This window comes from Ochotona princeps, chromosome 9 (assembly GCF_030435755.1).
Source record: "Ochotona princeps isolate mOchPri1 chromosome 9, mOchPri1.hap1, whole genome shotgun sequence".
NCBI classification, from domain to species: domain Eukaryota; kingdom Metazoa; phylum Chordata; class Mammalia; order Lagomorpha; family Ochotonidae; genus Ochotona; species Ochotona princeps.
Window position 1 is genome coordinate 51,043,746 of NC_080840.1, and position 13,325 is coordinate 51,057,070.

A 13,325-nucleotide genomic window follows, 5' to 3' on the forward strand; every position below is an offset into this window, starting at 1 on the left:
AGAGATGCAATTCCTGACCGCAGAGCCTCAGGGTTGCAGGGACACATTGATCTTGTCAGCTACACCGGTGTGCATAGGAAATAACACTGTCAGTGCCGCTCCTTCAAATTCAGATCACAATATATGGAGACTTTATGTCTTTAGAGGTTAAGCAGTTAACCATTCACTGAGATTTGTTGCCCGTGCCATCACTTTTAAATAACCTCTTAAAAATCTCTTAATAATTCATTGTTATTCTGAATGTCTAACATTACTGTTAATAGCTCAAATTGCTTCTCCTAATTTCATGTAACAAAGTATTTCTAATAAATGATCATAGTACATGAGGCTTACAGTATTTTAGACTTTACTATGTAGCAATATCAATAAAGTAAAAATATATAGGAGAAGAAAAATACGACACAAAGAATAGGAAATTTCTCCAGGTCTTGTATTCAATGTGACTCTAATGTAAGCAATGGCAAAACATGAACTCTGGAACCTCCATTTTCTCCTAACCCCTGAGCTTTCAGATGATGTTACTTTTATATTTTCTAAACTTTCTAATATAGATAGCAAACTTCATTCAGAGGAAAAAAAAATCTTCCATATCTGATTACCATACCCAGAATCATAGACATTTAAATCAAAAATCACTTGAGTTGGAAAAGCTTTAAGTTTTTTCAATAAATTATTTTTTATAATGACTATAAAAGTTATATAGTACACAGAGGCTAGCAGGAGCTAGATACTTCACTGTACCTGAATTGCAAGGAATACTTTCTAAGATATAAAGCTGACAGACATCTGAGTGAGACTGCACAAGAGCAGTCCTTGAAAGATTACAGTGTGACTGCCAGTAACCTCGAGGACGAGCGCCATTGTTTTTGTCACTGTTGAGTCAAAAGACAGAATGAGCAAGTCACACCACAAGCAAATGTAATGGGATCAAAGGAGCAAAAGAATCACACCCCAAAATCATTTGTCAAAGCAGAAAATGAGAATTCTTGATTCACAAAAATCTGTCTCTCTTATTCAAAAAGCAATTCTATGACCTCACAAAAATGTAGTCATAATATAGCCTAATTTACAAGGCAAAATTGAGTTGACGCTGTACTGAAACTCAATGAAAGTCCCTAATTTAAAAAACAAATGATCACATTTTGTTTTTGCTATTAGAGTCTTCTTCAAAAATGTAATGATCGGTAATCAATGGTAGACATCCAAGTGAAGAATAAAACTACCTCTGTGTGTGTGCATTATATATGTGTATATAATATTACTACTTTAGAATTAATTCTTCACCCAATCAACATGAAAGAAAATGGTTTTAGGTAAATATAAGGAGTAGAACTATAAGACTGAAATATTTGGATTTAAGAAACTTACAAGATTTTTAAATGAAGAAGAGAATGAATAATCATATGAATGAAAGTTATGGTAGACATATTAACATTTTTATTTATCTAATATTTTATTCTTAAGCTTTAAAATATTTACTTTAGAAAGACACAGTGATAGAGAAAGGGACAGAGCTTTCATCTGTTGGTTGACACTTCAAAGGGAACCAGCAGCTGAAAACTGAGCCTGCATTCCCAACACAGGTACAAGAACACAGTAGCTGAGCCATCCGCAGCGCCTCCCAGGGTCTGCTTTGGCAGGAAGAGAACATTGGAGTCAGAAGTCACAGCTGCAAGTCCAACTTACATCCTCCAATACGGGATGTGGGATCTCAACTCCAAAGTCACTTCCCATATTCTTGAACTTTTTTTCATTATATCATAACACAGAAAAACTTCTATACAAGGCACACGAGAAATATTTATTGCTTATAAGAAATATTTTAAATAATTATGAAAAATACCAAGCCTGGCCTTCCATTCCTAGTTCCTAGAAGAAATCAAGGTTAACTCTTTGGTAAACGTTCAGATTTATAGCATCAATAACGGGGGCAAATGAAATTTTTTTTGTACATTTTGTTTTTATCTATTTATAAGGCAGAACAGCAAAGATAAGATCTTCTATTCTCTGGTTCATTTCCCAAATGCTTATGGCAGTCAGGGCTGGCAAGGCTGAAGCCAGGAACTTAGAATACCACCATGTCTCCCATGGAAGTGGCAAGAACCCAAGTACTTGAGCCATTAATTGCTACCTCCCAGAAACCATTAGCAGGAAGCAGGATTGAAAGGGATGAGGTTGGATGGTGTTGCAAGTGTTGGCTTTACCCTCTGTGCCACCACACGTACCCCTGTAATAATCCTTAATTCTTTCCTTTGTTTGATAGCTGATTCTGTGATGACAGAAGCTTTTAACTGGCCTTTACTGTTCTTAATGATGCCTACATTACCTTCAAAATTGGGAAGCATGTCATCTTTCTTTTATAAATTTTTATTGCAGAATCATCACTGCTGAATGTACTTGTTTTTCTAAATTCTTATTTGCCTTCCTTGACTGTGGCCATGGCCATCTGCCCTACAGAGTAGCCACTGAGAAGTACAATCAGTTGCCCCCACCCCCAGTCCTCATAATGTGAAGGAGATAATGATTTCTGACTCCACGTGGCCAACATAATTAATCACAACTTGCTGGAAAAGCCAGAGGAATTAAGGAATTTGCATGGGAGTACCTAGCGCATCTTCATCTCAGCAACTCCAACAGAGAGAGAAACTTTGTTTAGAAGGCAGAGATTGCAGAGAGAGAGAAGCAGAGAGAGAGAGAGATCTCATCACACCTCACTCTCTCAAATACCAGCAACATCCAAGGCTGGACCAGACCAAGGTCAGGAGCCCAGAATTTAGTCCAGTTCTTTCATGTTGGAGATAGAAATCCAAGTATGTGAGCCATCACTTGCCGAACTGAACTGAAAATTGCCCCATGCACTATAACCTAGGGAAACAGTGACAGCATTCATGTTTGTAGTCGCAACTGAACTGTCACCTGAACTGAAAAATGCCCAAAGCACCCGAGGAAATAGTAACAGCACTCATGTATACAACCAGAGGAAGGAAGAAGCAAACAGCACAAAAAGATCTAGACTGACAAAGCCGGTACTTTCATGATATACAATGAAGAAGGTAAAATGATACAGTTATTAATTTAACTAAGGCCACAAAACCGAGAGATGTGATCCTTACATCAGCAGGCTTTGTAATAGCAGATTGTTATAAAGGGAAGAAACACAGCCAGCCAAGTGGAAATCAACTTTGAGCCAACTCTAGGGCCACTTTTCTACCCTTCATCAGTTAGTTCTTTCAAACCACACTGTGACGGCCACCTTACAGCAGATTAGAGAATTCTGAATTTAGTTTAAGATGGTAGGGCGAGAGTAGGAATTTCCCAAGAAGGCAGGAAGGGTGATTACAGCAGCCCAAGTGAGAGCAAGCAGTGTGGGTAGGAGCACCTATGTGTGGCAGTGTGAAAATTTCACTGTGGTTCCTGCTCTTACGATCCTCACACATGGACACTCTTCAGCCTGCCAGGGACCAGGAAGTGGTGATGGAAACAGGAAGTAAAATGCAAAGTGACAGAGATAATGAAACGTGAGAAAGCGATAATATCAGGTCCAGTGCTGGTGTGTTTACCAGATGCTTGATTAACACCGTGAGATAGTAAAGACATCAAGAATGCATAGATCCACTTTCTCCCCAAGCTTAGCAGGTTCAAGCAAAGTGGTGAAGATTGGAGTTACTCTCCTGAGCATCTGCTATTTCTAACCTTTCTCCGTGCACCATTCTGAACAATTTGCAGAGAAATACCATCAAATTCGGATGCACACAAAAAGCATAGTGCAAAAACTTCTTTTTAAAACAACAGCAAGCTGTATATTTGAGAGACAAGCACTCTCAAATAGAAAGAATATACTAAAGGTATTATTTGGCATCAGTTCTTGTCCTCTGACTGTCTTCTCACCATCTTACTTTCCCTGCCCCCCTTCGTTTCTCCCCATAAATTTTGTTCCTGAAAATATGAGCAGTAACTCAAGGGAGTAAGAATGTTTAAATATATGGAAAATCTCAGCTTCGCATTCATGGGAGTGCTAGGTGATTTTTTTTTGTTCAGAAGTAAGTCCTTGAAGATTCTTAAACCATGTTAGAGGTAAGGTTTAAAATCTCCATGCCTACACACGTGGCTACAAGGATTCTGCAGGTGGGCGCGACACTACAATGGCCAGACCTTCTAGGCTGTCTACCAACCCCATTTAAGCAAATGATAGCCTCCTTCAGGGAGTGAGGCTAGAGGATTTCATCATGGGGACAGTACTTGTATGTGAAGACACCGTGTCATAATACTGTTGATTTCCTTCCTATATTGCTGGCTTACCACCATAGAAATAGAGCATGCATGTACACACATAGATGTATGTATAAATGACTTTCCAAATGAAAACTCAATCACTGTAGTTTGCAGACAAACTAAGCTGTTCCTTAAACATGAGCTTAAATGATTATAGGCAACAATGTTGCATTGCTAGAATTGATCAAGTGACCTCATCAAAAACATTGGAGGTGTCAAATTTATCCATGTTAAATTTCAAAATTTAGCTGTGAAAAGCTTTCTAGCTAGCCATCTGTTTATCTGGTTTCTCCTATATTTAATCAAATTTCTTTCAAGCAGGAACTCTTACATTGAGCAAATGAGTCCAAATATTTGGCTTATTAAATCTTTATTTTAATTAATTAAAAAGTTAAGCCTTTCAACTGAAGTTTACATTTGTCTTGTTTCATTTACAATATTTTTGAGAGATATTCATAATACTTTGTACACTACAAAAGGCATGTCTACTTATATTTGCTTCTACAAGCAGCTTGTCTGTGTGAACATAGATGAGAAATGACTTTTAATAGAGAAATCATCTCAAGTTTATTGCATCTCAATCATTAATAAAAGGAAGAAAGTTTGTGAAAATACTGATAGTTCAGAAATATTTTCATTCACAAAGGTATTAGATTTTCGTAATTGAACTACGTGCACTGAATTTTTGGAAAGTAATTTAACCTCTGATGATATTTCTGAATTACTAATCCTGAATGACATTCTGTGAAAACTGTGTGATAAGAAGCTGTTAAAGAAAATAAAAGGTTATTGGAGAAGATCTGCTAAGAATGTTTACTGGTGTTGGAGCCAGTGCGGTGGCATAGCAAGCAAATCCTCCACCTGCAGCAGCTATCCACCGTGCCACACAGGAGCTGGTTTGAGTCCCACCTGCTCCGTTTCTGATTCAGCTCCCCTCTCATGGCCTGGGAAAATAGTGGAGGGCCCTGTACCACCTAAGAGATCTGGAAGAAATTCCTGGCTCCTGGTTTTAGATTTTTTTTTTTTTTTAAGAATTCTTACTAATCTAGATTGGTAAAATGCAATGAGGAGCTGGAGTGTGTTCTGGTGCATCTTTTCACATTGTTCTCCTTTCTAGAGCCACAAAAGGCCACAGAGAGAATTGCTCCTACTAAAACATCCACACTTGAGATAGGAATATTTTGGTGATTCATGATCTGAATGGAGATTGAGCACTTGGCTTTTCACTAGTTAGTTCTTGAGAGCACTGGAATTACAATTCTTTCATATACAATGAGTAGCTTGAATCTGAATTTGGAGGCTAATCTGTAACAATTTCTTTCATTGACTTATGTACTTCTGATCAATCATGCTCAGCCTAATAACTATATCTGGAGGTATAAAAATGTAAATATGTCACAAACTTCAAGTTATACATGTTAGTTTCCAGGACTTTGTGTGACAACTTTTAATGATAATAAGTGTCAAAGTCATGTTTTGTAATCATAATCAACTTATAATTAGGATAACATCTGAGGCGTAAAAAATAACGGTCTTTCACCTTGGAGTATTTCGTACTCAGCATTTAAGCATTGTTATCCACCTTGACATTTTCTTCTTTGCCAGGAGATGGCGCTGTGGGTTTTAAATCGCACATCAAAAAACCCTGCTGAATTTTATTCTTTGCTTAATCGGTGCACAGTGGGTAGGTCCTAAAAATGTTCACCCTTTTTGTTCGAACAATTTTTAAATTAATTCTTTTCTAATGTTTTTCAGCGTTCTATGAAGATTCCGGGGGAGGAAAGGGCCCCTTCACACAAACTAATCTGTTACATAAGCCAACCCCTAGGGCTGGCAACTGAAAAATTCGTCCCAAGTAAGCCAGTTAGAAGTGAAATCTTTCGTTAGTTTTGCTTTCTCGCTGTGTACTGCCTTCATTGTCCTCTGAGATTTCAGCACGCAGAGTCCCAGTTATTCTCTCTTCCTATGCCCCGCCCCCTCGCCTTGAAAGTAGCAAGATCGGAAATCTGAGCCAGGAGCGCTCAGCGGTGAGTTTCAAGACTGGTTGGTAAGCTGCATGCTGAAAAAAAAAAAAAAAAAAAAACCAAAGCATACACAACAGGAACTGTTGTCAGAGCCTGATGGCTTCTCATTCGTGTCTGTTCCAACCGAGGTTAACTGGCAGCCAAACAGTACTGGGTACCCACCTTTGTCCTTTAAAACAAAGGGAAATCTCCAAGGAATTTCCCATCAACAAGTTCCAACTTTCCCAGAGTCTTAGGAGTTTGCGGACCGCCTGGGCGCTACTGCGAGGCTGGCGTGCAGGACTGCCCCCGCTGGGGCTTATCTCCTGGCCCAGATCCGTACTGTGCTCTGGAGCCCAGCCAGGCCCTGGACACAAGCGCACCCAGGGTCTCTCTCCCCGGGGAATTCTGCAAGAGCGGCGAAGGGGGTTAGACAGCCCTGGTGACAAAGCAACACCAAAAGGCTTGGCCTCTGGGCTTTAGTCTTTGCTACCAAGTTGTTCCAGGGCTCCCAAACCCAGCAGGGCCTCGGGATGGCCCTACTAGAGGCTGCCTTGTTCACGCCTAGATCGGAAGCCTATCCTGGCGCCGCCAGACAATGCGGGGCTGGCGAGGCAAACACAGTGTCAAAGCCAACAAGCTGGCCCGGTCGCAGTGCGACCAGAGTGCGTGGGCCTCAAGCGCTGCTTCCAGGCTTGGAGGAGACCAGGCAGCCGGTCAGCCCGCCGACCCCGCACCTCTTCCTGGGTTATTATTGTTATCCACGGAGCCTCCCAGCGGTCCTGACTTAGGGGAGGCTTTCCATGGCTTCCCCAGAATTCGCTTTTCCAGAGCTGCTCCCAAGAGAAAGTTGATGTCATTTTTCCTAAACTTTGTGTTCACTTTTTAGAATGTTCTGAAATACATAAAACGCACAGAGATCCAATTCTTCCTCCAAAAAAAAAAAAAAAAAAAGAAAAAAAAAAAGAAAGGGCGAAAACTGAATCAGAGCTTCTAACTTTTCCAGCTAGTTTAGGAATAAACGATCTATCAGAGTAATAGACGCAACAGACAGCAGTTCCTGGCTTTGCATCTTGGAGAAAGATTGTGTTCCATTTTTACTTGGGCTCCTATGTCCGATTTGAAGCCACTCAGGAAAGAAAATGATTGTGAAGGAAGTTAAATTCGACCTAGAGTTACTCTGGTCTTTTTCAAAGCAGGGCTGGCAGCTTGCCCGACGTCTCAGAATACTCTCCAAGCCCCAAAGTGTGCTCCCTCCGCCTCAGCCAGCGCCCTGGCCTGTGAGGGTTTGGTTCCGGACCCTGGGCGGAGAGCGCTTCCTGTCCACCCGGCCTCCGAACCAGCGCCCCCCGGAGATCCGGGCGCCCACCGTCCGGCCTTTTCTGCCAGCAGAAGAGACAGTCCCGGGTGTCTGCTGCCCCCAGCCGCGCACTCCAGAAGTAGTTAGAATCAAAGATTTCCCTACGGATCTTGGCTTGCAAGGGGCTCACGGGTGGGTCGGGAGATCTTACCCCGGGCTGATTTACCAACCCTGAACCTCCGAGCACCTGTTTTGACTTGCTCTTCGCCACGGGGCGCACGGGCGGCGGTCGGGACCCACCCGCGAGGGGGAATGGGCGCCCCGGCCGTGACTTAGGGCTGGCGAAGATCAAACCGGGTAACGAGACGTGGGGCAGATGTGTTTTCATTACCTTGTAAGATAAACGCGTGTTAAGTGCCTGACAACTTCCCAGAAGCAATCAGCAAAACTTTACGAGTGCATAAACCTCAAAGACCATGCCCCGACGATTGTTACCAGGCCTGCATTTAGAGCTTCTATAAATCCTCCGGCCATTTCCACCACCAAAGTTTCCCGCTACTCTTAAGCCGCCACCTCCTCCGGGGAGACTAGGGGGATTTTCTTGAACCCATCAAAATAATAATAATAATAATAATAATAATAATAATAATAATAATTTTAGAAGGCTATTATTTTCTGGGTGAAAGGAAGTGTGGTAAAAGTTCGTTCTTCAAGTTTGGATGGCCCAGGCGGGGAGGCCTGGTAGGAAGTCGTGGGGATGGGGTCAAGTTGTCTGACACCAGCTAAGTACGAGGTCCTGGAAGACCCTGGGCTCTCACCGACGCCGGGGCCGCCGGGGTCATCCCGAAACCGCGCGGCCAAACCCGGTGTGGTGTCTGCGGCCAAGCCCGCGCCCCCCGGACCCGGCCATAGGGCGGTCCGTAGCTCTCCAGGTGCACTACGCGGCGCCGGCAGGAAGCCAAGAGCCGGGCAGAAAGTGCGCGCCTACAGCGAAGGTTGGCTGGGTGGAAAATGAAGTCAGACGCAGGAGACCAGCCGCCACCCCGCCCGCAGCCAGGATGCCCGCAGCTTCCGTTCTGCTAGGAGTGGCTGGAAGGTTCTTAAGTTAGGATCGCGCACTCGCAACCCACCTCACCTCTGTTTGTGGAAAACCTTGATTTCTGATCACGGTGCAAACTAGCTGCCAACTGAAGAGTGGTGGGGATTAACAGCTGGCAGCGCCTGGAGAGGGAGTGGAGGAAGTGGGCGCGGAGCGCCGGGAAGCCTTCTCACTAGGAAAACAAGCCCTAGGGTCCCCAGGGAGACGCGAGGGTCAACTTAACCCCGCAGCCCTGGCGGCCTGGGTCCCAGGCACCACAGCCTCTCCTGGCCAGCCGGCTTTCTTGGTCCTAGGGGCTCCAGCGCTTCAACTGAGGGCTGCGTGTTGTGTACCCTGGAGATGGGGCGGTTATTTTGGAAAGACAACACCGGGCCCCTTATCCTTTGCAGGTGATAACGTAGACATTTCAGTGTCGCCCTCACCCTTCCTTTATGAAATGAGGCGCCCAACTGTTCTGATATTACCATTCAAAAACAGGTTCTGTGGCGAACCTCATTTGTGAATCTATTACAGAGATTAATAGATTATTTCTCCTTTTTCAACTAATTCTCAGTGGGGAAATTTAACCATATGGTAAGGAGAGAATTAGAATTTCATCACATTAGAGCAAAATGTAATGAAAAGAGCCCAACACCTGGGGCCAAGTCTGAAAGCCACAATTAAAAGGTTTTTAATGAAACCAGAGAAACCAAAAATGGCACAGCTTTCAGTAATTCTGCCACAGAAGAAAGAATTATGGGGAAGTGTTGGGAAATATTGTTTTTACTTGTGTCATAAGGATGAGAACCAGCTGCTGGGTACCGTGTGCTCGCGGAGAGCCAAGTTGGAGCGAGCCGAGCGCGTGTCCCCTTTCGCTCCAGGGAGGAGCGCTGGTTTTCCTACTTTTGCCTTCCCTGACCCTCGGACAACAACCAAGGCAGACCCAGGCGTCCCTGGGGGCTCTGGCTCCGACGGTTAGGTTTCCAGGCAAATCAATATGCAAACAGCGGCCTCCCCCAGCCCAGCGCCCTCCTCCTCTTCCCGCCTCCCCCACGCGATTGGAGTTTAAGAGGATTTGACTCCTGGTGTGACTGACTATTCAGAATCTGACTTTCTGTGCAGCGGAAAGTTTGGGAAGCCAGGTTCTTCCTATAGTCGCAAACTGAGTGCTTTGCCCTCACCCTTACTGTGAGCGGCCCCTTGGCGACCGCTGCAGAACCCTCATCACCCTTCCCCCGTCTGAAATCAAAGGGGCTGCATAACCCAACCACCCTGTATCCTGCATTTTGTTTCCCAACACGGGTAGGAAATGGGCAATGGAGGTGTGGGAATCAGACTCTGCCTGAGGGGGTGTGTGTATGTGTGTTGGGGTTTGATCTCAGTAGTTGAAAAATCTCGAGTGGATTTGGGATAAGACAGCTGGGACATCACCTTTTCGCCCTGCAAGTCCCTTCTCCCAAACCCAGACCAGAGTCATTCCACGCCATGGATGGGGTACACGGGGCGGCAGGAAGCGGAGCTCAGCACACGCTGGAGACAGCAGCAGAGGGAAGGGCGAGTGGGTGGGGGGAGGGTGGGGGCCGGGGGTGGGGGCGTCTGCTTTCCAGGGCACTCGCAGGCTCCGCCGCCGAGCTACAATTTGCTGAAGGAGCGGAGAACATCCTCGGCTCTAAGTAGGGCTTTTAGTGTGCTCATTGATGAGTGAAAGTCGCCACACATGTCAAGCTAAAGGCAGTTGTTGGGTTACTAACAGGACCCAGCGCCTTGCAAACATATGCGCTAAGCTGTGTATACAGATGGCAGGCAGAATAATGGAGCAGGCGCCTTTTATAAAGCCCTAGCTGCTGCCTGTCTTCAGACCTGGGAAATGAAACTATTCAGACTCGCGGCCAGACAGCGCCTGCGATTGTTTGTTACCGTTTTAATCCTATTAATTAAAACGTTAACCTGATTGGGTAGCAAGCGCTGTCCCAACAGGCGAGTCTTCTTCATAATAACCTACTCAGAGATAATGATGTAAAAGACTCCCCCGTCTGTGGCGGCGGCTGGTTGATGGGTCCGGAAATCTCTTGAAGGTGAATCCAAGCAAGATAAACGGTACGGAGAGGAGGCGCGGGCTGGGCTCAGACCAGCGGCGGCGGCGGCGGCTCCACTCCCTCCGCGCCCACCCTCCCACCATGCGGGGCCGCGGCCCATGGTGAGCCCCAGTAGCCAGCACCATCGGCTGGAGACGAAGAAGAAGAAGAAGAGGAGGCGGCGAGCGCGGGGGAAGGCGAAAAAGAAAAAGAAAGAAGGGGAGAGGGCTGCGGGCAGCACCAGGACCGACGCGCGCACCAGCTCCGGAGCCCAGCTCGCGTGCGCTTGCAGAGCCGCCTGAATCCCGAGCCCGGGCGGCGGCGGCGGCGGCGGGAGAGCCGGGCCTGGGCTGCGCGCCCAAGGCGGACCATGGAGCGCGGGCTGCACCTCGGCGCGGCGGCGGCCGCGGGCGAAGACGACCTCTTCCTGCACAAGAGCCTGAGCGCATCCACCGCCAAGCGCTTGGAGGCGGCTTTCCGCTCCACGCCCCCGGGCATGGACCTGTCCCTGGCACCGCCGCCTCGGGAACGCCCGGCGTCCTCCTCCTCCTCCTCGCCCCTCGGCTGCTTCGAGCCGGCTGACCCCGAGGGGGCAGGGCTGCTTCTGCCGCCGCCTGGGGGAGGTGGCGGTGGCGGCGCGGGAGGTGGCGGTGGCGGAGGGGTGGGTGTCCCCGGGCTGCTGGTGGGCTCAGCCGGCGTCGGAGGCGACCCCAGCCTGAACAGTCTGCCGGCAGGGGCCTCCCTGTGCCTCAAATACAGCGAGAGCGCGAGCCGGGGCTCGGTGGCCGAGAGTAGCGGCGGCGAGCAGAGCCCCGACGACGACAGCGACGGTCGCTGCGAGCTGGTACTGCGGGCGGGAGGCACCGACCCGCGGGCCTCCCCGGGCGCGGGGGGCGGTGGCGCCAAGGCGGGCGAAGGCTGCTCCAACGCCCATCTCCACGGCGGCGCCAGCGGCGCCCCGGGGGGCCCCGGCGGCGGCAGTGGCGGGGGCAGCGGCGGTGGCGGCGGGAGCAGTAGCAGCAGCAGCAGTAGTAGCAGCAGCAGCAAGAAATCCAAAGAGCAGAAGGCGCTGCGGCTCAACATCAATGCCCGGGAGCGCCGGCGGATGCACGACCTGAACGATGCGCTGGACGAGCTGCGCGCCGTGATTCCCTACGCACACAGCCCCTCGGTGCGGAAGCTCTCCAAGATCGCCACGCTGCTGCTCGCCAAAAACTACATCCTCATGCAGGCGCAGGCCCTGGAGGAGATGCGGCGCCTCGTCGCCTACCTCAACCAGGGCCAGGCCATCTCGGCCGCCTCCCTGCCCAGCTCCGCGGCCGCAGCGGCTGCGGCCGCTGCCCTGCACCCTGCGCTCGGCGCCTACGAGCAGGCGGCCGGCTACCCGTTCAGCGCCGGGCTCCCCCCGGCCGCCTCCTGTCCGGAGAAGTGTGCCCTGTTCAACAGCGTCTCCTCCAGCCTTTGCAAACAGTGCACGGAGAAGCCTTAAACACCCCCTCCCGCCCCCGTGTCCCCCCGGAAAACACAGGACGGACCCAAAAGCTAGAAAAACCCGAGAAGCTGCTCCCCACCCCACCCACCCCACACCGCCCTTTGTACTTTTGATCCTCTTGTAGTTGTGAAACGCTTGCAGGGCGAACAAAACGGTGACGAGAACTGAGAAGTTATCAGAGACGAGCCGGACATTTAACCTTGACGTCCCCGAATCTCGGTCTTTCGGGGTGGAGAGGGAGGGAGGAGGGAGGTGGAGTTGGGATATCTAGTTTGTTTTTTTCCTCCTCTCGGGAAAGTGGCAACTTTTAGACCGAGAGGAAGTGGGATCTTTCTTTTTACGTGAAAAAGAAGTTGAGAAGTAGTGTTTGATTACTACGCGTGGAAACTGTTGAATGGCAAAGTGCTAACCCTACTCCTAATTGTGAATTTGCCTGGTACTGTTGGAAACAGAAGGCGTCTGGGGTGGGATGGCGTGTGGGACAGGCTATCCATTCAGACAAATCGGAAAGGACACTTGAAAATAAATTTTCATTCTGAGCCAGGAGAAAAACTTGCTATGTAAGACTGACTTCGGAGGGGTGGGAGGGAGGAGGTATTCCAGAGAGAAGGAGAAGAGACGTGTTGCTAAGAAAGACTTGTATTTTTTATTGTCTCTGAACTTTAATCCTGTGAAAATGCTCAAAGTTTTGGCGAGAGTGACTGTGGCTGGAAGAATTGCATTTTAAAAATATTTATGTGCACCTTGTTGCTTTCTCCTCTGCAATGATGTATTAATTCACGGTATTTATTTTGTTCTTCAATGAACCTTCGACATCAACAGGATTTCTTATGTGTTAAGGTTATGGGTCTTACGTGCAGACTTTTTTTTTACTGCTTCTAAAATTGTTTTATAGGTTAACTTATACTGTGTGCCAAGTGTTTAAAGGTTTATTTGCCAACAGAGAAATATTGGTGTATCTGAGCTGCTTAGGTTTTGAGAGGCCACCTGGATTATTTTCAGTTGCATCACCCCTGTATTTAAATTGAGCTTTAATAAATTGCTTCAGTCCAAAAATTACAGGAAAGGTGTATTCTTAATTGATGACATGAATTGATCTCTCTCT

General features: G+C 47.5%; 1 protein-coding gene across 1 annotated transcript; it reads left to right on the forward strand.

Annotated features, from left to right (window-relative positions):
- The first annotated feature begins 10,321 nt into the window (after positions 1-10,321).
- Positions 10,322-12,317, forward strand: BHLHE22 (basic helix-loop-helix family member e22). Its single transcript, XM_004599942.2, has one exon. The coding sequence runs from the start codon at positions 11,099-11,101 to the stop codon at positions 12,215-12,217; it is 1,119 nt and encodes a 372-aa protein (XP_004599999.2). The 5' UTR covers positions 10,322-11,098; the 3' UTR covers positions 12,218-12,317.
- The last annotated feature ends 1,008 nt before the right edge of the window (positions 12,318-13,325 follow it).

What these genes read in the sequence shown, in the direction of transcription:
- BHLHE22 (XM_004599942.2), top strand. Translation starts at nt 11,099, where the DNA reads ATGGAGCGCGGGCTGCACCTCGGCGCGGCGGCGGCCGCGGGCGAAGAC.